Here is a 26,295-nt window from a genome sequence, read left to right on the forward strand (position 1 = left end):
CCATCATGGTCAACAAGAGAGTCCAAAATGCAGTACTTGGATGCAATCTCAAAAACGACAGAATGATCTCTGTTCGTTTCCAAGGCAAACCATTCAATATCACAGTAATCCAAGTCTATGCCCCAACCAGTAACGCTGAAGAAGCTGAAGTTGGATGGTTCTAAGAAGACCTACAAGACCTTGTAGACCTAACACCAAAAAAAGATGTCCTTTTCATTATAGGGGACTGGAATGCAAAAGTAGGAAGTAAAGAAACACCTGGAGTAACAGGAAAATTTGGCCTTGGAATACGGAATGAAGCAGGGCAAAGACTAATAGCGTTTTGCCAAGAAAATGCACTGGTCATAGCAAACACCCTCTTCCAACAACACAAGAGAAGACTCTACACATGGACATCACCAGATGGTCAATACCAAAATCAGATTGATTATATTCTTTGCAGCCAAAGATGGAGAAGCTCTATACAGTCAACAAAAACAAGACCGGGAGATGACTGTGGCTCAGATCATGAACTCCTTATTGCCAAATTCAGACTGAAATTGAAGAAAGTAGGGAAAACCACTAGACCATTCAGGTATGAGCTAAATCAAATCCCTTATGATTATACAGTGGAAGTGAGAAATAGATTTAAGGGCCTAGATCTGATAGATAGAGTGCCTGATGAACTATGGAATGAGGTTTGTGACATTGTACAGGAGACAGGGATCAAGACCATCCCCATGGAAAAGAAATGCAAAAAAGCAAAATGGCTGTCTGGGGAGGCCTTACAGATAGCTGTGAAAAGAAGAGAAGTGATAAGTAAAGGAGAAAAGGAAAGATATAAGCATCTGAATGCAGAGTTCCAAAGAATAGGAAGAAGACATAAGAAAGCCTTCCTCAGTGATCAATACAAAGAAATGGAGGAAAACAACAGAATGGGAAAGACTAGAGATCTCTTCAAGAAAATTAGAGATACCAAGGGAACATTTCAGGCAAAGATGGGCTCGATAAAGGACAGAAATGGTATGGACCTAACAGAAGCAGAAGATGTGAAGAAGAGATGGCAAGAATACACAGAAGAACTGTACAAAAAAGATCTTCACGACCCAGATAATCACGATGGTGTGATCACTGACCTAGAGCCAGACATCCTGGAATGTGAACTCAAGTGGGCCTTAGAAAGCATCACTACGAACAAAGCTAGTGGAGGTGATGGAATTCCAGTTGAGCTCTTTCAAATTCTGAAAGATGATGCTGTGAAAGTACTGCACTCAATATGCCAGCAAATTTGGAAAACTCAGCAGTGGCCACAGGACTGGAAAAGGTCCATTTTCATTCCAATCCCAAAGAAAGGCAATGCCAAAGAATGTTCAAACTACTGCACAATTGCACTCATCTCACATGCTCAAAATTCTCCAAGCCAGGCTTCAGCAATGTGTGAACTGTGAACTTCCTGATGTTCAAGCTGGTTTTAGAAAAGGCAGAGGAACCAGAGATCAAATTGCCAACATCCGCTGGATCATGGAAAAAGCAAGAGAGTTCCAGAAAAACATCTATTTCTGCTTTATTTACTATGCCAAAGCCTTTGACTGTGTGGATCACAGTAAACTTTGGACAATTCTGAAAGAGATGGGAATACCACACCACCTGACCTGCCTCTTGAGAAACCTGTATACAGGTCAGGAAGCAACAGTTAGAACTGGACATGGAACAACAGACTGGTTCCAAATAGGAAAAGGAGTATGTGAAGGCTGTATATTGTCACCCTGCTTATTTAACTTATATGCAGAGTACATCATGAGAAACGCTGGACTGGAAGAAGCATAAGCTGGAATCAAGATTGCTGGGAGAAAAATCAATAACCTCAGATATGCAGATGACACCACCCTTATGGCAGAAAGTGAAGAGGAACTCAAAAGCCTCTTGATGAAGGTGAAAGTGGAGAGTGAAAAAGTTGGCTTAAAGCTCAACATTCAGAAAACGAAGATCATGGCATCCGGTCCCATCACTTCATGGAAAATAGATGGGGAAACAGTGGAAACAGTTTCAGACTTTATTTTTGGGGGCTCCAAAATCACTGCAGATGGTGACTGCAGCCATGAGATTAAAAGACGCTTACTCCTTGGAAGGAAAATTATGACCAACCTAGATAGCATATTCAAAAGCAGAGATATTACTTTGCCCACAAAAGTCCGTCTAGTCAAGGCTATGGTTTTTCCTGTGGTCATGTATGGATGTGAGTGTTGGACTGTGAAGAAGGCTGAGCGCCGAAGAATTGATGCTTTTGAATTGTGGTGTTGGAGAAGACTCTTGAGAGTCCCTTGGACTGCAAGGAGATCCAACCAGTCCATTCTGAAGGAGAGCAGCCCTGGGATTTCTTTGGAAGGAATGATGCTAAGGCTGAAAGTCCAGTACTTTGGCCACCTCATGCGAAGAGTTGACTGATTGGAAAAGACTCTGATGCTGGGAGGGATTGGGGGCAGGAGGAGAAGGGGACGACAGAGGATGAGATGGCTGGATGGCATCACTGACTCGATGGACGTGAGTCTGAGTGAACTCCGGGTGTTGGTGATGGACAGGGAGGCCTGGCGTGCTGCGATTCATGGGGTCGCAAAGAGTCGGACATGACTGAGCGACTTAACTGAACTGGGGACATTTTTGGTTGTCACGACTGAGGAGAGGGCACTCCTGGCATCTGGGGGCGGGTAGACGTCAGGGATGCTCCTATACAGCCTCTAGTGCACAGCACAGCCCCCACAGTAATGAATCATCCAGGCTGAAATATCAACAGGGCCAAGGTTGAGCAATCTTAGTCAAAAACTATTTCTCCATTTGGAACATGCAGTTTTGAAGTATTCAGTGTCCCTATGGGAGGAAATCTGTCATTCTTTAAAGACTTGCAGAGAAAGATTTTCTTGCCAGAAACTCGTGATCTTATCTTCCTCCCCAAGCTCACAGCTGTTCCTCCCTTGAGACTGTTTGCACCTGGGATTGTTCTAGTATCCAAACAAATATCCTGAACTGTAGGGCCAGAGAACATACAGGACTCACTCAAAATTACCTCCAACATTTACCCTGCTGACCAAACAAGAAAATCTTTATAAAAGCTGGAGAATAGAAAGCATTTTCCACTTTCCATTTTTAAATTGCTTTTCAAATTGTACCCCTCTTGAACCTGTCATGAGGCATAAATCCAAAACCTGAACTACTTATTAAAACATGCACAATATATAATAATCACAGCAACTGAAACATTAACTCCCCTCAGGTTATACCGCCTAAGAAACAGTCAAACTCAGCTTTGTGCCATGCTCTAAACTCAGTGATTATATTCCCATTTGAGCATAAGAGACTTTTTGGAAATCAGGTCTTCCTTCCACAGAAATACTCTCTCCTTGGTTCCCTGCTGAGTGGATTAAAGAATGCAAACGAGAAACTCATTGGTTCACTTTAATTATTCAGGGACAACACAGAAAGATAAACAAGGTGAAACTAACTTCAAGAGTATAATGATTTCATGTACTTCTTCGACCTCTAAATATACATCTCCATTTGGCAAATATATTATTAAACCTGAGCCTATTTTCTCTGCATCGTTGTCAATACTCAGAAAAAAATCATCATGAATTTACAGGATGCGATACAGAAGTGCTGGTTGGAACTTAAACCCAAAACAGATTTGTGTTTTTACCTTTGAACAAGAAACTCAAAATGAAGTTATGTTTATTTCACAATTAGAAAATGACAATATGAAAGAAAATATTGCAAGTACTGCAGCTTTACAACATGACCCAAGGCAAGATAAATTTCTGCATAGGTGTTACATGTTGAATCTGTCTCTAGGATGGGATTTGTTCTTAAATTCATCTATTCAACCAACTTTTACTGAATACCTATTGTGTATCAGACAAAACAGAAACATATACTAGTCTTGCACTGGCCTAAGAATGCCTTCTTGACTATACTTGCCTGCCATTACTGCTCCCCTCTGACACACAGGGATATATAGTGTTTTATTCATTTCCTCTTGGCTAATGGAAATTCTGGAAGGAATCATGATTTCTCAACTTAAATTTATCTGACTTTTGGGGGGACTTCATCTACAATGCAATTAATTAGAATCTAACTAACTGGAAATCTTAATAGAATAGCATTCTTTCAGTAAAGGAACAAATGACAAGAAGGCAAACCATAGAACAACAGAGTTAATAAAGCCAGAAACAACTTCAAATATCATTTAACTTTATTCTCTCAACTGATTGTTGAGTAAAATGAGGTTGGGAGAAGAAAGAGACATTAACAAGGTCATACATCCATTTCACTGCAGAACCGGACTTGTACTCATGATTTCTAACTCTAAATTCAGTGCTTTTTCAACTAGTCACAAGAGACCATCCAAAATTTTCAAAGTATATCCAGAGACATTTGGCTCTGTCTACAATATCTTTTACATCTAGAGTACTATACAATAAAAAAAATTATGTTCACAATGACAACCCTCACTTACTGTAAGATTTTCATTTATAAGAGATTAAATTATGATCATTTGGATTAAAATGGAAAGTAGATTCACGTTTAAGAATAATTTTGAATAAGACTGGTAATCTTTCAAAAGTTCTATTTAGCCTTAAGCTAACTACCAAATCCAATTAACCAGAACCCTCAGTTTTCTGGATTTTTAGACTCATCAAGATTTTAATATAAGTAGAATAAAACTGAGATTATGTCTCCAGGCAGGGAAATTTAACTGAACTATAAATATTCACCAAAAGACAAAAAGAAATGACTTGCAGTTCTTTATATTCCAGAGACAAGCTGTTATAGTACAAAGAGTATTGGATTGGTTGCATGGAGACTTGCATTCTAACTCCAAATCTTATAAACTGCCATAAAGAAATACTAGTAAAATTTCCCAAGACCCAGTTTCATTATCTTTAAACTGGACATTATTTCTATTGTACAATTCCTAGGGTTGTTTAGAGTTTAAAATGAGATAATGAATGAAAGGACTTTAGATAATAGAAAATCAGACATAATTATATATATATATATGCCTACATGTGCACACACATATGCACATATATACAATATGTTATCTAAAATCTGAATCTTTTGAGTATTACAAATAAGGAAAGTATTTAGCTACAAGCATATCTAATAAAAAGCAACCAGCCATACTGTTATAAAAGTGTGTAAGTTAATGACACTATTCAGTATGGTAACTGACAAATTTGAAAGATCTGACTTCATAGACCAAAACCAACCAAAGTATTTAGTTGAAAGGTTGAATGGTGGGGAAATAGCAGATTGCAAAGATTTTATTTGTAAAGAAAAGCAATTTACTTAGGAGGCTTATATAATGCCACAAAAGGAATGAATCAATGATATCTGTGTTTTTATATTGTACTTGATATTTTGCTAGTTCAGTAGGAAATAGTCATAAGTTAGCATTTATGTTATCAGCGAAGCCCTATGCATACATGTCACTATTGAATATCTTCATCAATAACAGGGGCTGCCTAGTGTTTTGTGTGTGCCAGATGGAGACCAGAAGTTTGAATTGTAATCTTGGAATGGCCAATAATATCTGCTTGCCCTTGGAAATATGACTTATATTCAAGAGTCAACTTTAAATAAGTGTGGTATTGATATAATACCTCCTTCCAGTATGGGATTAGCAAAGACAAACTTCTCAGACCTAAAGGATGAATTGTTCCCCAAAGGCAGTGTCATTCCCAGTTGTATGAGACTTGGTAACCCCGGAAGCCTGTACCATTGTAGGATCATGCAGTTTTCTTCAGCATTATGTGAGCATCTCTGCAAGTTTCCATATTCTTTACCATTAAGGAAACTTAATCTCTAACTTTATCTGTAGGTTTCTTTCTGTCAATCACATCACCATCTTGGTGACTATTGTGTACCTACTTATTAAATGTAGTTCCTTCCATTTTGTTTTTCCTCCTTCCAATTTATATGAATGCTTTGCCCAGATTCAGCTTCTTTTCAATCGACTATTCCATTTCAAAACAGTACTCTACCTTCTATTTCTCTTTCCTTACATCTTCCCAGTTATTAAAACCTATTGTCTTGCTTCAATCTTGTCACTATACTGAAATCAGCTGCTTAAAAATCAAGAAGCCTGTAATGGACAGAATCAATGGTGTTTTCTCATCCATATCCTATTTAATTCCTCTGAGGCCCTTGGAAATCATGATCACTATCTCCTTGAAATTTTCTTCTCTCTGTTCTGTTCCATTCTAAGATTACTCCTCAAACACCAGTGCTGGCTTTCTTTCCTTCGTGGACTCTTAAAATGTGTTTCCATGGGTTTCGTTTACTGTCGTCTTCTTATACTAAACACTCCTGTAGGTTTTATAGTATTTCCTCCATCATTCATGGAAATTTAATTATTATTAATACATTGACTGATGAAATTCTTAATAATCCATGTCTATCATGAACTGGATTCATTACATACTAACTGGTGACCTTGTGGTACCTTGTTCAACTTCTATAAACCTCAGTTTTAAAAACCTTAAGTTGGAATTAATGTGATGATGGCTTGGCACAATAATTGACATATAGTATAAGCATTCGGTAAGTGGTAGAAGAAAAACACTTTCCATTTTTCTTCCTTTTCTGGAACACAGATCCATATTTGCAACTACTTATTAGATACTGGACATCTCAAACCGGATGTCCTGCATACACGTTTCCAAAATAAAACTCACTGTTGGCTTCTACAAACTACTGTTTCTGATTTCAGAAACCTACTCCATCTGGAGTTTCTTGCTCAGTTTCTCTATCAGTCTGCCCATATACCCTACAAAAATTTTGTTGAACTATATAAACCAAGAACGAAGGAATCAAAGTGAAAAAAAAGGCACAGTCCTTTACTCGAGATGCAACAGGGAATAAAGACAAGTAAATAAAGTATCTCCAAGGCAAATGTACAATGGAGGAAGATCTCCATAGACAAACGAACAGGGTGTTATGAGACCACAGATAAGGGGAAATACTATGAAAGTTGTTGTAGGGAAGTGAAGGCAAGTAAAGGAAGACTTTTAAGAGGTATCTTGGTCCCCTGTCCACAATTTCTACAATATTAGTAGCTTCAATATAATTAACATTTTAGGGTAAAGGCTCTCTCCCTCACTAGAATGTCAGCTTCATGAAGACAGAGATTTTGTCTGATTTTTTCTTTGATGTAGCCCCAGCAACTAGAATAGTGGATGGTACATGGTAGACACTCAATAAATATTTCTCAAAACTTCTTAAAACTTATCTATGTTAGAATTAATTCATCATAGTGTTTGCAATGAACTGTTTTTCATTTAAAATATTCACATTGTACACATTCTTATACCCTCAGATATCACACCAAAAAATTAACAAAATGGCAAAGCAGATGTTATTGTTTATTTGCTTATTTGTTTGCCAAAGGGGGCAATTCTTTTTGAGCTTTCCTCTTCTTTAAATGGAATCCTCAGTACTACATTTTCACCATTCTTGCTGAGACATTTCAAAGACCTTAGGACTTAACCTGATCTTATCTTTTGGTTTTAAAGCTACAAACTTTTTGTCTTGTGGAATTAATAAAGAAGCAGCTGGATTTTCCCAAAGGGAAATGTTTAACAGAACATCTTTGATACACACACACACACACACATGCACCTCTCTGTAAAAAATAAGAACTGTTGACAGGAAAATAATTTTTTGCTACCTCAAATATATTTCATAATTTTAGTAAAATATAAGGGACAAATCCTGAAAGATGATGCTGTGAAAGTGCTGCACTCAATATGCCAGCAAATTTGGAAAAGTCAGCAGTGGCCACAGGACTGGAAAAGGTCAGTTTTCATTCCAATCCCAAAGAAAGGCAATGCCAAAGAATGCTCAAACTACCGCACAATTGCAATCATCTCACAGGCTAGTAAAGTAATGCTCAAAATTCTCCAAGCCAGGCTTCAGCAATACATGAACTGTGAACTTCCAGATGTTCAAGCTGGTCTTAGAAAGGGCAGAGGAACCAGAGATCAAATTGCCAACATCCGCTGGATCATCAAAAAAGCAAGAGAGTTCCAGAAAAACATCTATTTCTGCTTTATTGACTATGCCAAAGCCTGTGACTGTGTGGATCACAATAAACTGTGGACAATTCTGAAAGAGATGGGAATACCAGACCACTTGATCTGCTGCTTGAGAAATCTGTATGCAGGTCAGGAAGCAACAGTTAGAACTGGACATGGAACAACAGACTGGTTCCAAATAGGAAAAGGAGTACGTCAAGGCTGTATATTGTCACCCGGCTTATTTAACTTCTATGCAGAGTACGTCATGAGAAATGCTGGACTGGAAGAAGCACAAGTTGGAATTAAGATTGCCGGGAGAAATAACAATAACCTCAGATATGCAGATGACACCACCCTTATGGCAGAAAGTGAAGAGGAACTCAAAAGCCTCTTGATGAAAGTGAAAGAGGAGAGTGAAAAAGTTGGCTTAAAGCTCAACATTCAGAAAACTAGGATCATGGTACCTGGTCCCATCACTCATGGCAAATAGATGGGGAAACAGTGGGAACAGTGGCTGACTTTATTTTTCTGGGCTCCAAAATCACTGCAGATGGTGACTGCAGCCATGAAATTAAAAGATGCTTACTCCTTGGAAGGAAAGTTATGACCAACCTAGATAGCATATTCAAAAGCAGAGACATTACTTTGCCAACAAAGATTCGTCTAGTCAAGGCTATGGTTTTTCCTGTGGTCATGTATGGATGTGAGTGTTGGACTGTGAAGAAGGCTGAGCGCCGAAGAATTGATGCTTTTGAATTGTGGTGTTGGAGAAGACTCTTGCGAGTCCCTTGGACTGCAAGGAGATCCAACCAGTCCATTCTGAAGGAGATCAGCCCTGGGATTTCTTCAGAAGGAATGATGCTAAAGCTGAAACTCCAGTACTTTGGCCACATCATGTGAAGAGTTGACTCATTGGAAAAGACTCTGATGCTGGGAGGGATTGGGGGCAGGAGGAGAAGGGGATGACAGAGGATGAGATGGCTGGATGGCATCACCAACTCGATGGACGTGAGTCTGGGTGAACTCCGGGTGTTGGTGATGGACAGGGAGGCCTGGCGTGCTGCGATTCATGGGGTCGCAGACAGTCGGACACGACTAAGTGACTGAACTGTCCTGAACTGAGTAAGGGACAAGCGTCTATTAACTCGACATGGTAATGAAAATAATTATTATGATTAACTGGATAAGTAACTTTGTAATCAATGAGTTGTTAAGAACTAGCTCCTTTCTGGATCAAAACCAGATATTTCTGTTTTAAATATATAACCCAGGATAGGGAAGTATATATGAATGATGAGGGAGGGCAGAAAGGTTAGTACAGAGATGCCTCTAAAATGTATTTTTTGTTTGCTATAGTTATATATTTCCCCAATCAATTCATTATGTCAAAATTCCCTAAAAACATCTGTTTATGTTCACATTTGGACTACTAAATAAATCTCCATATTAAAACCAGGTTTCATCTCACCTATGGTGAAATTTCCTTTCTTTATAAAACGAAACACATGTTTGCCTGTGGTTTTAATTTTGAATTGAAACCATAAATAGTCAATTCAAAAGCATTTTTAAAAGTAATACCACCACCAAAGTGACTAGAGACTGTATCACAATAATCTCCAAAATACTGCTCTTCACTGCCCAAGCACAATAGACTACTATAGATATATTTTTTATTCTCAATATGTAAATATATTTTAACGGCTACAGAGTTTTCATTCATGTAAATTTAGCATCTTCCACATCCATCATTTGGTGTAGGCTGAAAAGCTTGGTTGACTCCTGTTCATCTGTAATAAACAGGATTTATAGGTCATAGATTAGTTTCCACGAGTCTTTTCCTGTCTTAAAAAGAATCTTTAAATCTGTGGCTGAAGATAAATTTTGCTAACCCCAGTGCTGTTAAAGGATTAAAGCACGCAATATTGTTGGATCTAAGCACTGAATATGTACATTCTGAGCTTTTTTTTTTTTCTCTAGTCATTATTAAAGGAAAAAAAAAAAAAAGGTCTCTGAATCTATTTTTCCAGAGCGAATGTCCTAAGGTGGGGGGGTAACTACTTCTAAATGTTAGGTAGATTTTAATGGTACTATAAAATAAAGAAAGTTAACTACCACTAGAAACCTTACATTTATGGGTTAATATTTAAAGAGTGCTATCCCATAGATATTTAAATCACGGCCATCACCACTAATGAATGATTCTTCCAAATGATTATTTCCCCAAGAGAGACACTAGCTCTGTAAGTCTGCTAACAAGCATTGGTCATGTAAATTTCTTTTCTCTTTCCATTCCTTGTCAACATTTCCTCCGCCAATGGCACTGGCTCTTCTTTTGTAAAAATAACCTTTTGGCTCCCCTGAGTTGTCACACTGGCCTAAAGCCAGCAAGGGCGGTTAGCCACATAACAAGCTACAGCCATCTGTCAGAATATGCTAAAAATCAATGAGGATAGTTGGTATCCATTCTTCTGGCTAGGCCTGACTCCTCCACACAATTCTGATTTGTCATTGTGAGTTGGAGTGGTTATGTTAATATCAATTCCAAGTTCTCCCTAGTATTGAATATCATGGCAAAATCTTTCAGCAAGATTCATTTTGGTGACTGGTTTAGGGAGTCTACAGTAAGCCACTTGGCCAGATGGAAGAAATAGATGCTCCAACATGACTCCAAAATTGTTCTAAGAGCAAATGTAGTAAACACGAGTGATTTCAGCTCCATAGCAACCAGCTAGACATATCATTTAACTAAAGGCCAATATCTGACAAGTTTTCAACCTCCACTGTTGACAACTCCACCTCCCAGAAGGTAGAGAAAATGATAAGGAGAATTGCTTCTCTCACTGACTAGAAAAGAAAAATTGGTGAACTGAAGGTGACAGAAACTTTTAGGGAAAGCAACCATTTTATCTAAAAGTCCATAAGTACTCTATAAAGCAAAATCCTAGACTTCAGGAAAGTGGTTTTCTACAGTGAAGTAGGTATGAGTCCATGCCCGGAGACAGTGAAAAAAAGATGAATAAAGAGCTGGGGAGATCTGCTGGCTATTGAAATCAGGGTGCCTCGACTGGGTGCTCTCCCACCTATATTTCTAAAGAACATGTATTGAAAAGAAGGGATGAAAATCAAGGCTAAATAAATATAAGAAGGCGTGGTTAAAAAATGCCAAAAAGAATCACACCTGAAATGACCCTAAAGGTTGAAAAAACCTGCCAAAGGTAACAGAATAATCTTTAAAAAAAATATGTTTAGAACAAGAAGAGCAAGGATAGGCTAGACATGCAACTCATGGAATGGTATCAAATGAGTGATCGTATCTTTTTTTGTGAAAAAGAATGATTCTAACCTAAAAAGGGAGCTTCCCTCATAGCTCAGCTGGTAAAGAATCTGCCTGCAATGCAGGAAATCCCAGTCTGATTCCTGAGAAGGGAAGATCCACTGGAGAAGGGATAGGCTACGTACTCCAGTATTCTTGGGTTTCCCTGGTGGCTCAGCTGGTAAAGAATCCGCCTACAATGTGGGAGATCTGGGTTCAACCCCTGGGTTGCTAAGATCCCCTGGAGAAGGGAAAGGCTACCCATTCCAGTATTCTGGCCTGGAGAATTCCATGGACTGTATAGTCCATGAGGTTGCAAAGAGTTGGACACGACTAAGCGACTTTCACTTTCACTCAACCTAAAAGGGTAATCAATATCATAGCCATAAATTGAAGCCTAATATAGGCAAGGTGCCCATAAGAAGGCACTCAACTGTTCTAAATGAATTGAAATTACATTCCAGAGTGGTGAGAGGTCCTGTGGTTAGATGGCCTAGTCATAGTTGTTAACGTTTTGGGATTGTGGTATGGGTGACATGTGTCAGAAGACTGGAGACCCTAATATGAGCTTTGGTTTTGAAAAGGGACACAAAGCACATGGGCTCCTTAGGTTAGACAAGGGACATCATACTGATTGAGTGCAAAATCCTGAAACAGGTTATTAAAAAGAGGATTTGTAAGCACTTCAAAAAAGTAGTAACCATCAGAAGGCAGCATAAATTCTTTAAGAACAAGTCATGTTAGACAAACCTCATTTCATTTCTATTTTTGATTATGATTACTGGCTTGGCAGATGAGTAAAAATGTAAGCACTCTGTATCTGGGTATCAGCAAGGCATTTGACAAGGTCTTTCATGATATGTCTGTGAACAAGATAGAGAAATGTAGAATGCTGCCTGATGGATAAATGTCAACCTGCAGGGAGATTTCCAGTGGCATGCCACTGAGCTCTGACCTTGATCTTGTCCTATATAACATTTTTATTAATGATTTACAGTCATATGAGTGAAGTAAGTCAGAAAGAGAAGGCAAAATATTGTATGACATCACAATTATTTGTGAAAGTTTAGAAGAAATGAAACAAATGAACTTACGAAACAGAAAGAGACTCACAGACTTAGAGAACAAACTTATGGTTGCCAGAGAAGGATAGAGGGAAGGGATGGTAAGGGAGTTTGGGGTGGAAATGTACACACTACTATATTTGAAATGGATAGCCAACAAAGACCTCCTGCCTAGCACATGGAACTCTGCTCAATGTTATGTGGCAGCCTGGATGGGAGGGGCGTTTAGGGGAGAATGGATACAGGTATATGTATGGCTGGGTCCCTTCACTGTTCACCTGAAACTATCACAGCATTGTTAATTGGCTATGGGTACATGCTAGGTCACTTCAGTTGTGTCTGACTCTATGTGACCCCATGGACTGTAGCCCACCACGCTCCTCTGTCCATGGGATTCTCCAGGCAAGAATACTGGAGTTGGTTGCCGTGCCCTCCTTCAGGGCATCTTTGCAACCCAGGGATGGAACCAACCCACGTCTCCGGCATTGGCAGTCTGATTCTTTACAACTAGTACCACCTGGGAAGCCCTTATACAAAATAATTTTTTTTTTAAAAAAGAGCAAGGCATATCTAACAAACCTACAAATGACACAGTAATGAATGTAGTACAGTGCAAATACTTTCTATGGCAGAATTAGAATTCAGCTACATCTCCACGGGTTAACAAGATGAAATCCAATTAGGCTAAATCGAAGCTCTAAACCTATTTTCCATCTATATCCTTTCCATCCCAAACACACAATTTACAAAACCTACCAACTATGTAATAATTATAAAATAAATGAAATGTGGCTTAGCCTTAGAACTCGTTTAAAAGTTCTGAGTTGAGTTAAATAGTGTTTTTGGTGTGTATCAGTAGTGTTATGTGTTCACTAAAAATGCAGACATTGGTTTAAAGAACATTAAGAGAAATACTGGGTTGGACAAAACGTTCATTTGGGTTTTTTCCATAAGATGTTATGGAACCCAATATTTACTTAGAATAGGGGAGACAACTGATTATTTGCCATAATGCAAATTCCTGAATGAGTCAATCAAATTGCTTGTCTGCTGAGCGTTCCATCTACCATACATCGGATCTGCTCCCAGCCTGTGCTCAATGACATCCATAGGTGTCCAGGCTATTGCTTTTTTAATCATATGACCTTCCTCTCCCCTCAGCCTCAGCTGACTGAAAGAATAACTGACAGGGCTTGCCAAGAAACATAAACACTGCCTGGTACAAAAGGGATGAATTGGGCTAATCAAATGCACTCTTCTTGGTTTTTCTAAATATATTTTAAAAAGTACTTATGTATTTGGCTGTGCCAGGTCTTAGTTGGGACACATGGGATCTTGATCTCAGCTGCAGCATATCGGAATCTAGCTCCCAGACCAGGGGTGGAACCCCAGGCCCCTTGCATTGAGAGCCTGGAGTCTTAGCCACTGGACCACCAGGAAAGTCCCTCTCTTAGGTTTTTAAACCTAAGGCTAGCAGGAGAATTAGGCAGGTAGCAATGGAATAGGCACTGAAGGGAGAAAGTGCAAGATGCTGGGAGGTACACTTGGAGTCACGTGGTGTGATGAAAACCTGACTTGGCTATGAGAAAGTAGAAACTATGTGGTAGACCAAAGAAATACTGAGCTGACAATAAGTTATTGGACAAAGAAAAAGATAAAGAGTGGCAACACTACAGAGAATTGCCGAGTCATATTAGTGCCAGAGATCTATAGGCCTTACCCTTCCTTGTGTATTGACCAGTATTTCCTGGCAATAGTCTTAGAAAGATATTCTCAATTGTTTGAGGCAGTTTGAATAACCACTGCTCCTTTCAATCAAAGAGCCAGGATGGAGGATTTGAAATCAGTTAATGTGAGGAGCAGGTGGAGGGATGGGGGAAACATTTAGCTCTATATAGAGAAGACTCAGGATCAGTGAAGGGCTGTTAGATGTGAGAGGGGTTTTATTTATTTTGTGAGATCCCAGAACTAGGTCTGGAAGGAATGGGTAGAGTTAAGGGGTGGGAGATTTGTGTTCATTAAGAATCTTCCAGTAGTTGTCTGACATGAAATGGAATGCCTGAGGAATGAGCTAATGTCTTATTCTGGAGATATTTAGGGAGAGGCAGGTAACCATACAATAGGGATGGCAATATTACCTTTGAATTCTATAATGCTTCACAATGCACACTCTGTTACACTGGCTTGATCCTCCTAACAATCTGTTGAGATGGGCATTTTTATATTCATGTTTACAGATGTGGAAGCTGAGGCTCAGAGAGCTGTCATACAGCTCTTAATTAAGTACCAGGGCACTCGCAGAGTTACCTTCTATTGACTGCATGTGAAATGAACATTATAAAGGATATATTTGGAAAATCCTAGCTGATCAAGCTGATAGGGTTTCTAGGTTTTTAAAAATTCATCTTTGTGATGCTGAATATATTTTCAAATGCACAAAAAAGGTACTCTCTCTGCTCATTCTCGTATGAACTTATGTTCTTCTCTGCGTCTTATGAAACTGAGACCAATTAATACATTCCTTGCATAGATACAGAAGGTCCGTGGGTGCAGTTTGTACAAACATGCCTAGATGTACATTTCAAACAAGATTAGTTTTCTCTCTCCATTTGCCTGAGCCCATTCCCCACCCTCCTTCCAGATTTCCTGTTATTTGGCTTCTTAGATGAAAGAAGTATGTTTGCTTATCAAGACTGCTAGTTAACCAAATGGGCCCACTGCTTTCTTAGCTATCGCTAAGCCCTGCAAAGGAATTAAAAGAGTGAGTAAATCACCACCATTAGTGAAAACTCCTTGAAGATAAACATTGTTCTCTGCTTTTCTCACTTAATTCACTTCCTCCCTTTAAAAAAAAAGAAAAAGAAATGCTACACTATACAAACCCACTCACTAGTAGCCACAGGTGCTTATTGCTATATCATCTCTTGGAAGAGATCAGTAATATCACTTTTTGAAGCTATTTAATCTAGTTAGTGATGGATGATATAGAGTTTCCTGGATGTGGGCCATAGTGTTTTCAGGTTGTTGTTGGTGGCATATTTCTGATGCTCTGGCTGGCATTTAAGTTAATATGCTGCTAAGGAGAAACAATAATTTTAAAATGTGAGTTTATTAGTCCTCCCCTTTCCATTCCAAGTCTCAGATTATTGGGATAGAAGTTGATCAGAGGTGACACCAGACATTGCTTGTCAAGTAACACCTTATACCCAGTGTTTACATGCAAGTGTGTTTAGAAAAAGCTTTGGTGGTAGACCTAAAGAAGACATATAAGACAAAGGGAAGTCCTTGAGTTTAACAGACAACAGAATACTATGCCTTATTAGGCAATATTTTTCTACAACAATAGAAAGTTGTAATTTTTGGCTTAAGATAGAGTACCTAGAAATAATGAATAATTTCTCAGTTAATCACATCGAGTGCTGAAATCTATTATGATCAAGGCATCTAGAACTATGGAGGAGTAGAACTTTAATCACCTGACAAAGATTTGAGGAGGAATTTGGAAACTTAAATATATCAAGCAACAGAAACATAGAGGCAAATTTTTGATCAAAAGATCAAACTCCACCCTAATGGCAGAATCAAGTTTTGAAAATTACACATATGGACTTCTAATGGAACAAATCCATTTTCAAAATGTTTGAAGGCAACTTAGTCAAAAAGATTTTAAATAAAATATAAACTATTGCTTTTCCTCCAATTTTGCTTGGATTTCCCTGTAATATTGCAGGATCTTAAAACAAGGGACAACTCTTGAGGATACAATGACAATTTAGGTAATTGCTTGGTTTCATATGCTTTTGTGGGTGTCTGCCTATGGGGTGTTTATGCATCTATGGTTTCCTCTTCACAGGGGCATCTGCTTTGTTTGGTCTGTGTCTATGGGTGTGCCTGGATCTAGATGGGTGTGCCTGGATCTAGATGGGTGTGCCTGCGTGTGTCTCCAGGCTTGTGGAGGGGGTCTGCCTTTTTGCCCAGGCGTCTGGGTGCATATCTATGTATTTGTGCATCTCTGCAGCTGTCTACGATGTGTTTTTGCCCTCAGTGGAATCATCCTGTGCCAATGTTTAAGTTTAGTGGGATCAATCATAGCTCAAGTACCTGGTCTCCAATGGTATGTTGCTATTCAAGACCCAGCTGTTATGCAGATGAACCGAATCCTGGGTACTGGTTGGGGGAGCTGGAGCGGCTGGGCTGGGCTGGCTGCGGGTAGTCATTGATCTCCTCTGAAGAGAGTCAGCCGCTGGGGGTGGCTTCCTGGCACAGGTGCAGGCGTGCGGAGGCGGTGGCGGCGGCGGGAGGGGTCTGAAGGTGAACTGGTTGTGTGGGCTGCTCTGCATGTCTAAAGAGGAGAGAAGAAAAACACAAAATAGAGACTGACTCTCTCACTAGGCAGTCAGGAAAACACAGCACGTCAGACTTCTGAGGATTTCCCAATAACATAACCCGTGGGATGGGGTGGGGGTGGGCGGGAGAGTTGGAAGTTCAGTTTCTCTGTAAAAATGTCACTTAACGTACAAAAACACGTGCAGTGAGCTTCTGAAATGTAAGACATTCACAGTCGCATTTACATGTAAATTCATCAGGGCTATAGCAGCTCTAAAGTAAACGAGGCCGCCTCACACAATTTGTCAGAGTTTCTGCTACTGAACAAATAAATTATCAACGAGACACTGAGTTACAGAACAGAAGTGAGCCGATTTCCATCACTTGCAAAAGTCTCACTTTGGAAAATACCAGTGAAAGGCACAAATTTGTTGCAAGGAAAATCAGTCGACACTTAAAAGTATAAGGCCACCTTCTGGCTTTCCTCAGGAAAGGATGCTAGCCTGCCTGCATGGGAGCAAAACCAAACTTCAGAAAAACAGCTCAGAAGTGTGTAACTCAACTGCGGGGGAGTAATATCTTGGCCAGTTCCCCTTCTCCCCAACTCAGTGCTTCTTATAAAAGGGAGGCTAGAAGGAGTTTGTTCAGGGTGTTAGACATTTCTACGGCTGTGCAAAACACAGTCCATACCTCTCCCCTCTTTGCCACACCTTTCTAGAAGCTCAGCGATATTAGCAGCAGCTGAGACAGCAAGGAAACTATTTTTTTATGCCTGTTTGCAGAGGAGGCATCCTGGGACAGCGGTCCTCAGACCTTCTTTATTATTATTGTTTGGTATTTTTCTGCCATTTTCCTGGCAGGCAGACATATACAGTAAGTTAGAATTTGGCCCATGCGAAATACCCCAATTAAACCCTTTGAAAAGAAATCACTATTGTAGTTGATAGCCACATCTCTTTCACGGGAAAAACATAATAGATGTCAAGCAATTTCTTGTAACACCAGCATGTTGCCGATAAACTTTGTAGACAGCATGGCTTTGTCCCACCTCCCAAATGACTGAGACTTGAAAAGCAGAAAAATGCCAGAGGCTTTCCATGTCTAGCAAAGGACTCAGCTGGTTTGTGCTGAGACTCACTTTGCAGTGGTTGATCAGAGGGGGGAAAAATCACTTTCTTCAATCCTTCCACCTCAGACTTGAACTGTGAAGACACTGGCATCATTTTCATACTTTATTTATTTTTTTTTTCATTTTCATACTTTAAAATGATACTAGCGCCTCAAGAGCATGACAGATTTTCGGCAGTGTTTTCTACTACAGGTGGTTCTCCCTTTAAATAAACTTGCTATATGAAAAATGGAATTGTATATAGGGAATTGTGTATAGGGAATTGTATCCAATTGTATATTGGATAGGGAGTGGTGATCATTCATTTTACATGAAGCATTCTTGTAGAAAGTCAGCTACCCTTGTATATTTAAAAGGAACTAAAATGCTTCATGAATTTTCTAAATCACTCCCTTTACTCTAGACCCAGTCCAAATCCCATATCCACTAAAAAAAAAATCATCAAAAGTACTTAACATCCCATTAATTTTTTTAAACCTCTGGATTCATACTCATGACCTTAACAAGAAGCCTGCTTTCCATCCTTGGGGCTGAATGAAGGATTGAATGCTGGGATCCAAAACACCTGGAGATTCTCTAATTTTGTAGATGAGAAAACTGATGCCCAGAGAATTGTTTGTCTAGGGACCCTTGGCAAGTTAGTGGCATGGCTAAGATTAGAACCCACATCACCTCACTCTGGCCAAAGCTCCATTCACTCTCCTGCAGCTCTCTGTAATACAAGTTTTCTTCACTTTCTTAAGATGTAGAGACAACAATTCCTCCACATTTTCTGAATTCTTCACTTATGACATACCACCTGCCCTGCAGTTATTTGCGTCTAGGTCAGCTCCCTTCTTCTGGGCTTCCCAGGTGGCACTAGTGGTCAAGAATGCAGGATACATAAGAGATGCAAATTCCATCTCTGGGTTGGTAAGATCCCGTGGAGGAGGGCATGGAACCCACTCCAGCATTCTTGCCTGCAGAATCCCATGGACAGAGGAGCCTGGCAGGCCACAGTCTGTAGGGTCGCTAAGAGTTGGACACTACTGAAATGACTTAGCATGCACTGTTCCTGTGGTAGATATCCCCTTTGTGTACACAGGAAGGCAGAGTGGTGTAATGAAGTGCAGCACAGTATAGTGGAAAGGGCACTGAATTCAGGGGTTTGAGTTCTTCTACCACTTGGGAACTTTACCCCCTCATTTGTCAAATGCAGACAATAATCCTTTTACCTAGTAATTACATTTAATTCATGTAACATGTGCTTGGACATAGTATGTCAGTGACTTTATTGAATGTAACAGGAGTATAAAACTTTAAGATTGGAGAATTCCTTTGCATTCCACTCATTAGGACTCAGCCCTTTCACTGTTAAATACCTGGATTCAATCCCTGGTTGAGGAACTAAGATTTTGCAAACCATGCACCATGGGCACCCTCCCTCCCCCCCAAAAAAAACAGATGAGCTGGAATTGACCATAGGAATCATCTAGTTCAGCCCTCCCTCATTCCCTCTCCATTTTACAGCCAAGGAACCCAAGTCTCAGAGGTGAAGTGATTTGTTCAGTCATTCAACTTGTATGAATTTGCCTGCCTGGGTCTGTTGATTCCTAGCCTAGAACTCTTTCCATTATACTATTCTATAAAATAAATGAGTCTCTTCTGTAACTTCAGCACTTAATATTTTTATCATAAATTTGGCCTCTGAGTTTGCAATGTTATAGCAGTCTCTTAATACTCCATGTTTTTGTCCTATGTCCCCAGTTAGGCCACACGTTTCTTAGAGCAAATCACCTTCTACCTTTCTTGAATGCCACGGTAACATTGAGCACAGTGAGTACAGAGTAAGATCCCTGAAAACTTTGATTGATAGAAGAGTGTTTCAATGGTCTGTGAGACCTACAGAACCACCCTAAATGTGCCCTTGGCTCTTTCATTCTGATGTAGCCACTGGATATCTACTTAGTTCACAGAGCAGTAGGCTTCCTCCTTGGAAGTCTCAGTGAAATCTCTCCCAAAACCATGGGGAAGGACAATGATACCTGGAAGAGGGAGCTTAAAATCATGTCCTCCAGGATATGCAAAGGGCAGCAGGGGCACACTGGACAGATCTGTCATCTGAATACATGAACTTAATGATGCAACGAAGAGAAGCCAAAGGTGGGAGTCCGCAGTTAGAAGAAGAAAAGGAATCAATTTTGGGTCATGTGTTCTGAACAACTTCCAAGCAACATGTGTGAGATCTGCTAGCCTAATGAGTAGTAGGTGTTTCTGTCAATACAGTTGGTCAAAGAAAGAAAGTTTCTATTCAGTACAATTGCTTGAAAGAAAGGATCGCTCATTATCGTCTGGATTTACTGCATGCTGGATTTCCCCCAAATCTTTCTGACTCGTTTTTAATCATGAAAAAATGATAAAAAAAAATTCTACTTCACTGAAAAGTAGAATCCTGCTATTATTATAACATATTCTGTCATTTCTGCCTCAGGTAGGACTGCTTTGTATAGTTGTTTTTATTATATATGCTTATATGTATTGAAAACATATATTTTGACTATATATACATATGTTCTTATTTATATCTATTTTATTACGTACTGTTGTTCCTACATTTTGAATATGCTGAGGTTTCCCTAGTTGTTCATACCATCTTTAAAGTCTTTCACGATATTGGACTGAGTAGAATATATCCGGACCTTAAGCCTTTAAGAAATACAAATCATCTCAGCCTCATTCTTTTTTTCACTTCAGGAAAAAGATGTGGGGAATACACTCATTCCCTCCCAAATGAAGTAATTTAATCCTTGGGCTCCACGAAATGGGATTTCTCAACATTAAACACTAATAAAAAATACATTAGGGTTCAGTGTCATGAGCTCTAGAACACCAATTCCAAGGGGTTAAGAGTCACTCACTTCCAAATGTATCTGGCAACCATATGTTTCTGTGCCTGAAAGAGAGATGCAAGGGAGAGGGGGGAGTAGCGATTATGCAAATGTGGGTATCCAGACATACAAAGCTTTCTGAGAGTAAATTAAGTTTTCAGATAGAAAGGTCTAATTCACATAATATTCTTGGATAGGAGCCAGTTTCAGGTTTAAGGTCCTAAAATAACTTGGAAAGAAAATCTCTCAGGGGCGGGTAGGGGTAGGGGTGGGATTCCTCCAAACTCTGTATCCAAGGCATTTTAGGCACGGCAGAGCTATTAACAGAAGTATAAGCCTTCAGAAGCAACGCTGTCTGTCACCAAAAGGTAAGTGGGAGAAGAAAGTTGTCATGCATAGACTTTTTCCCCCCTCGTTTTCTGCAAATAAACCTTCTGGATCATGTGTTAGAGAAACTTTGCACCAGAAATTAGAATATATCTTCCCAGAAACACTGTGCAAGGACTGCTCAAGATATCCATCAGGGTGTTTTATCCCTTTCATTTCATTAACACATACAGTCCATTCAGTTATACGGTGATGACTGCATTTTGAAAATTCACTGCACTATGACAGAATCATGCACGGGTAAGGGTCTTATGGGAAAAATGGTGTTTGGGCACAGTATCTGAAGGGTGCTTGTGAAAGTGGGTGTCAGAAGGACCGCAGCTTATGAGTTATTGTGAAGTGGTGGAAGGAGGGCTATCTGAATCAGACAGGGAGTTCTAACATTAGATGTGGGTGGGTAAGGCTTCTAACACACACGGTGAACTAAGGTAGCCGGTAGATGTTTCAGATGTAAGCATGTGCATGTTTTGTATATTCGTCCATGGCTCTATCTGCTGTATGTGGTCTCCTGCATGCACCTAGTATTTTTAACAGATGGAATCGCACATGTGCAAATGTGAAATTTCTCTTACGTTCAAATTGTTCTCAAATGTACTAGTAACATGGGGACAAATCAATGTTTTCAAAACAAGCACTGTAGCAGAACTGACTGTACAGATAAAATAGCTTTCAGTAGGTGTTAAAAATATTGTCATTAATATGGTAAAGTCAAATAGATTTTTTTTCCTTGAACAATTTGACCAAAATAGACACAAGCCTTGTTTTGCAAAGTCTATGTATTTAATTAATTGATCAGTTTTCTGGAATGGCACTATGACAATACAGCCTCAAATATGTTTTGTCCCAAAGTTACTATACAGTATATGTTGCAAAGGGGGGCACATATATTCCTATAACTCAAGGGAAAGGTCACAGGAGGTCAGAGAACATGTATGTACTTCCTCATTTTAGTCTGTTTCATTACCCCTTTGGCTAAAGTGGGGACAGCATCATGATGCTTTGGCTCCAATTCTGCATCCAAAAAATGTCTGAAAATGTGAGGTTTTTTCCTAACTCATTTGGTGGGAAAACCTAACCAGAACTGATATGATGATATTTACAGTCTCTCTGCATTTCATTTAGTGAATTCCCCTACTTTTAGCTGTGGAAATACTGATGTGTTTTATTAAGGGGTGCTGGCCCACATCCCAATTCAGGGGTTGCACAATAGACAGTATATCTTTATGCTATTGCCTTTATAAAATCTTAAAAATTCTAAATTGTAAAATAAGTTTACCCCAAAGATTCTAGATAAAGGATTGAGTCTGTATTATTATTTAAGCACCTCTCTGAACTCTTATGAGGCAAAATTAATTAATGCTTCTGACGGCCTTAGTAATCTACATGAGCAAAGAACATCAGGGCACCAAGGGTTATTGCCATAACTACTTATGTCAAGTCTCTTGAGGCCAATTATAAGGCTTTGGTTTCTGGGATTGGTTTTCTGAGCTGTTCTCTGTCCTAGGAAGGAGAGGGAATAAAAAGAAACAGATTTAATAAAAAGAAGAGAGGTTTATTAGTAATATTAACTATTCCTACTAATTTTGCCTGCCAATGCAGGAGATGTAAGAGACACAGGTTCAGTCCCTGGGTTTGGAAGATCCCCTGAAGAAGGGCATGGCAATCCACTCCAGTACTCTTGCCTGGAGAATCCCATGGACAGAGGAGCCTTGCAGGCTACAGTCCATAGGGTTGCAGAGTTGGACATGACTGAAGCGACTTAGCACACTAATTCTAAATGGATATTACTACTTTATACTACTTGTCACAAGTAGCCTTCACAACCAGTGAGGAGGTAGTTATACATTTGCATGTTATGGCTAATATCCATTAACTTGATAGTGTTCAGTGATCATCAAATTAGTCTTAAGTGTATCTGGCTGTATACATTTCTGTTCTTAACCTTATAATTATTATTATAGGCTCAAAGAATATGGAGGTAATAAAATTGGTTTTCTGAAGAAAATGGAATAAACAGGTATACCTTATCATTCTTCTGGCTCAAATAATACTGCTTTAATATTGATATACTAACAATCTTTAATAAAAGCAGATTCATTAGTTAAATAAACCATTAGATTGAGAACAGAAATAAAGTCTATTACATAGCTAATGTTTAATAGATGTGTGTGTGTGTGTGTGTGTGTGTATGTATGGGCATGTGAGGGCTTCCCAGGTGGTGCTGGGGGTAAAGAACTTGCCCGCCAATGCAGAAGACATGAGAGATGCGAGTTCAATCCTTGGGTCAGGAAGATCCCCTGGAGGAGGGCATGGCAACCCACTCCAGTATTCTTGCCCAGGGAATCCCATGGGCAGAGGACCTGGCAGGCTATATTCCATGGGTCACAAAGAGTTGGACACGACTGAGCAACTGAGCATACACATGGGCATGTGAATGAGTGAGACATAGAGAACAACAGAAAGAGGCAGAAGGAGAGAGAAACAGAGAGGAGAATTCACAATGACAGCAGATGACTGTGGGAGAAGAGTCACAGAGGCCTGGGGAAGGCTAACCATAATAAATTATAATATCATCAAGTTGACATGGTTTCAACCTGGTGCTGGATTACTTCCCTCTGCATGGCTCCTGAGCTCTGCAATGTTATGTATGAGATTGTAAAGTCCATCCCTTTGAGGACTTTAAACGGTCCTCTCAGTAAGCCAGCAAGTAAGAGATATGCTCCATTAATTTTTGTCAGTTAGACTGATCTTTGTTACAACCACTAGAAATAAAGGTGAACACTGGAGCACCTACAATCCTTTGACATGTTTGTGCTGAAACTCATATTTACACTTCAGTCTCTCCATAAACTGATGCTTATCTTTAAAGGCTGTGCTGGTCTACCTCCAGAAAATCTAGGTCTCATTAACTTCCTTTCCTGCTCTCCAATCAGTTGTACAAGCGAAACAAAGAGTCAAATACACACAAGGCAGCCCTCTTCCAATCCATTTCTCTGTCTCTATTATTGGGGGAATCCAACTGTGCCATGCACTGTATTGGCTTTACATAGTGCAATTAGCCAATCTCAGGCATAACAGTCAATATTCCTACCAACAGTACCTGGTTTGTTAACTCAATCAACTCTCTGACAAAGATTAAGACAAACTAGGACTTTACAACCAAGAAAATAATAGAAAGAAAGAGAGGACTGTGGCTAATGCTCTTTTGGTTAAATTATTCATGTAAATGTATAAACTAATTTTCTTGGTTGTGAGAATACAAGGAGGATACATCTTCACTTATATTTTCAGAGTAGCTTGATGATGTTAAAAAGAATGAAAGAAAAATGAAGACAATACATTTATTGCCTATTTATTTTTCTATGCAGAATGGTAAAGAGCTCTACTTTGTGACAAAATTGGGAATTTTAAATGTCAGATTCTAAATATTAATATATGGTATTAACAATTCAAATTAAACTTAGTGGTTGGCCAAAGCCTTTTTCACTATGGTCTTGAAGGAAACTCTGTTATCCATTATGTACCATGAAACATGAAATAGATAATTGCCCTGTTTTATCTTATGCTGACAGTGATGCCGTGGCTTCCATTATTAGGCAGTGAAGTATATCAAAAAGAAAATATAAAAAGTAATGATCCTTAAAAGTTCACATTTACTTTATACTCAACTAAAGTCCTATGTAGGTATTTCAATTATTTTCAGTCCCCAAGTTCATTATTTATTTGCAAGTAGGTAATGGAGGGTTATGAATTAATTGACAGTGAATCCTTTAATAAATTGGCTAATAACAGATATTCTGGAATTTTAGAAAGTTTTCATTTTCAGAGCTTCACTTTTTTATTAGACTATTAGAAATGGTCACCCTATATTTGTTCAAAAGGCAACAGATAAAAATCTTTCTAATGTTATTTATGAAAATGGAATTCTGAATGTTTGAAGCACAAATCAAGAAAACATTATGACTGTGTCTAAAAGCTCTAAGAAAAATATTTTTCAAACCACCATATGTTAAATAATGAGGGCAAACTATATTGAGTAGTAAAAAACAAAAAGAAAAATTCCTAGAGGATAAAAAGAAAACATGGAGAACTAAGGAAGACTGGGGAAGGTTTTAGCACCTCCATCCCAAACTTTTCAACAAAAAGAATGAAGAAAAAGTACTTGTTATTAAAAATTAATAACAGGGAAGCCTGGTGTGCTGCAGTCCATGGGGTCGCAAAGAGTCGGACATGACTCAGCAACTGAACAACAATATTACATTAACCATTATATAACCATCATTGTCTGGCTATTTGGTGAGAAACCTCCTCCATACCCTGTAGGTACTCTCCCAGGAATAAGAGAAACCCATGGGTACCAAGTGAAGTGGTGAAAAGCGGTTCCAACATCTATACCTGGAGATTGAAAACATATGTAGTGTCCACCAGGGACAGTGGGAAGAGACAGCACTGTTACGGCAGTATTCACATGACCCAGATGGTTCTCCCTCGTTTTCATCTTTGCTCTAACTCAGCAGTTCTCAGCTAGAGGATCCAAACAAACCAATGTTTTGCTATCACTTGTTACTACAATAGAGGACTAAAGTTCACAGACAGTTTATTTTAAAAATGGTAGATGAAAAGGTGATACCTCTAACAGTGCCACTCTGAGTTACCCTTGGATGTGCTTTCCTGGATCGGAGTAAAGGGGTGGGGCTATAGCTAGTGCTAGGAATTGGGTACAACTCAAGTACTCTTGCCTGGGAAATCCCATGGACGGAGGAGCCTAGTAGGCTGCAGTCCACTGGGGTCGCGAAGAGTTGGACACGACTGAGCGACTTCACTTTCACTTTTCACGTTCATGCATTGGAGAAGGAGATGGCAACCCACTCCAGTGTTCTTGCCTGGAGAATCCCAGGACAGGGGAGCCTGGTGGGCTGTCATCTCTGGGGTCCACAGAGTCAGACACGACTGATGCAACTTAGAAGCAGCAGCTGATCCCAGAAAAAATTTCCATATTCTCATGCTTACTGAATGATTCTATGCATACCATGGACATGAAGAAAATTTGGTTATTCACACCCCCAAAAAAGAAAATAAGGGGGGTAAATTGGGGAAAATCTTCACATTCTTACAGGAGTGTCTGACACATGTACATTATTCAGATATGCTGCAGCCA

At 39.3% G+C, this 26,295-nt stretch overlaps 1 protein-coding gene across 9 annotated transcripts in view; it reads right to left on the bottom strand.

Moving 5' to 3' along the window:
- Positions 1-26,295, bottom strand: part of TENM1 (teneurin transmembrane protein 1) — a 918,261-nt gene that overhangs the window by 400,417 nt on the left and 491,549 nt on the right. For all 9 annotated transcript variants that reach the window (XM_044937195.2, XM_044937198.2, XM_006065013.4 and 6 more), the window contains one exon: positions 16,530-16,770. In XM_044937195.2, coding sequence (XP_044793130.2) covers positions 16,530-16,770 — 241 coding nt within the window. The remainder of the gene's footprint in view (positions 1-16,529; positions 16,771-26,295) is intronic.

Source organism: Bubalus bubalis, chromosome X, assembly GCF_019923935.1.
Source record: "Bubalus bubalis isolate 160015118507 breed Murrah chromosome X, NDDB_SH_1, whole genome shotgun sequence".
Taxonomy (NCBI): Eukaryota; Metazoa; Chordata; class Mammalia; order Artiodactyla; family Bovidae; genus Bubalus; species Bubalus bubalis.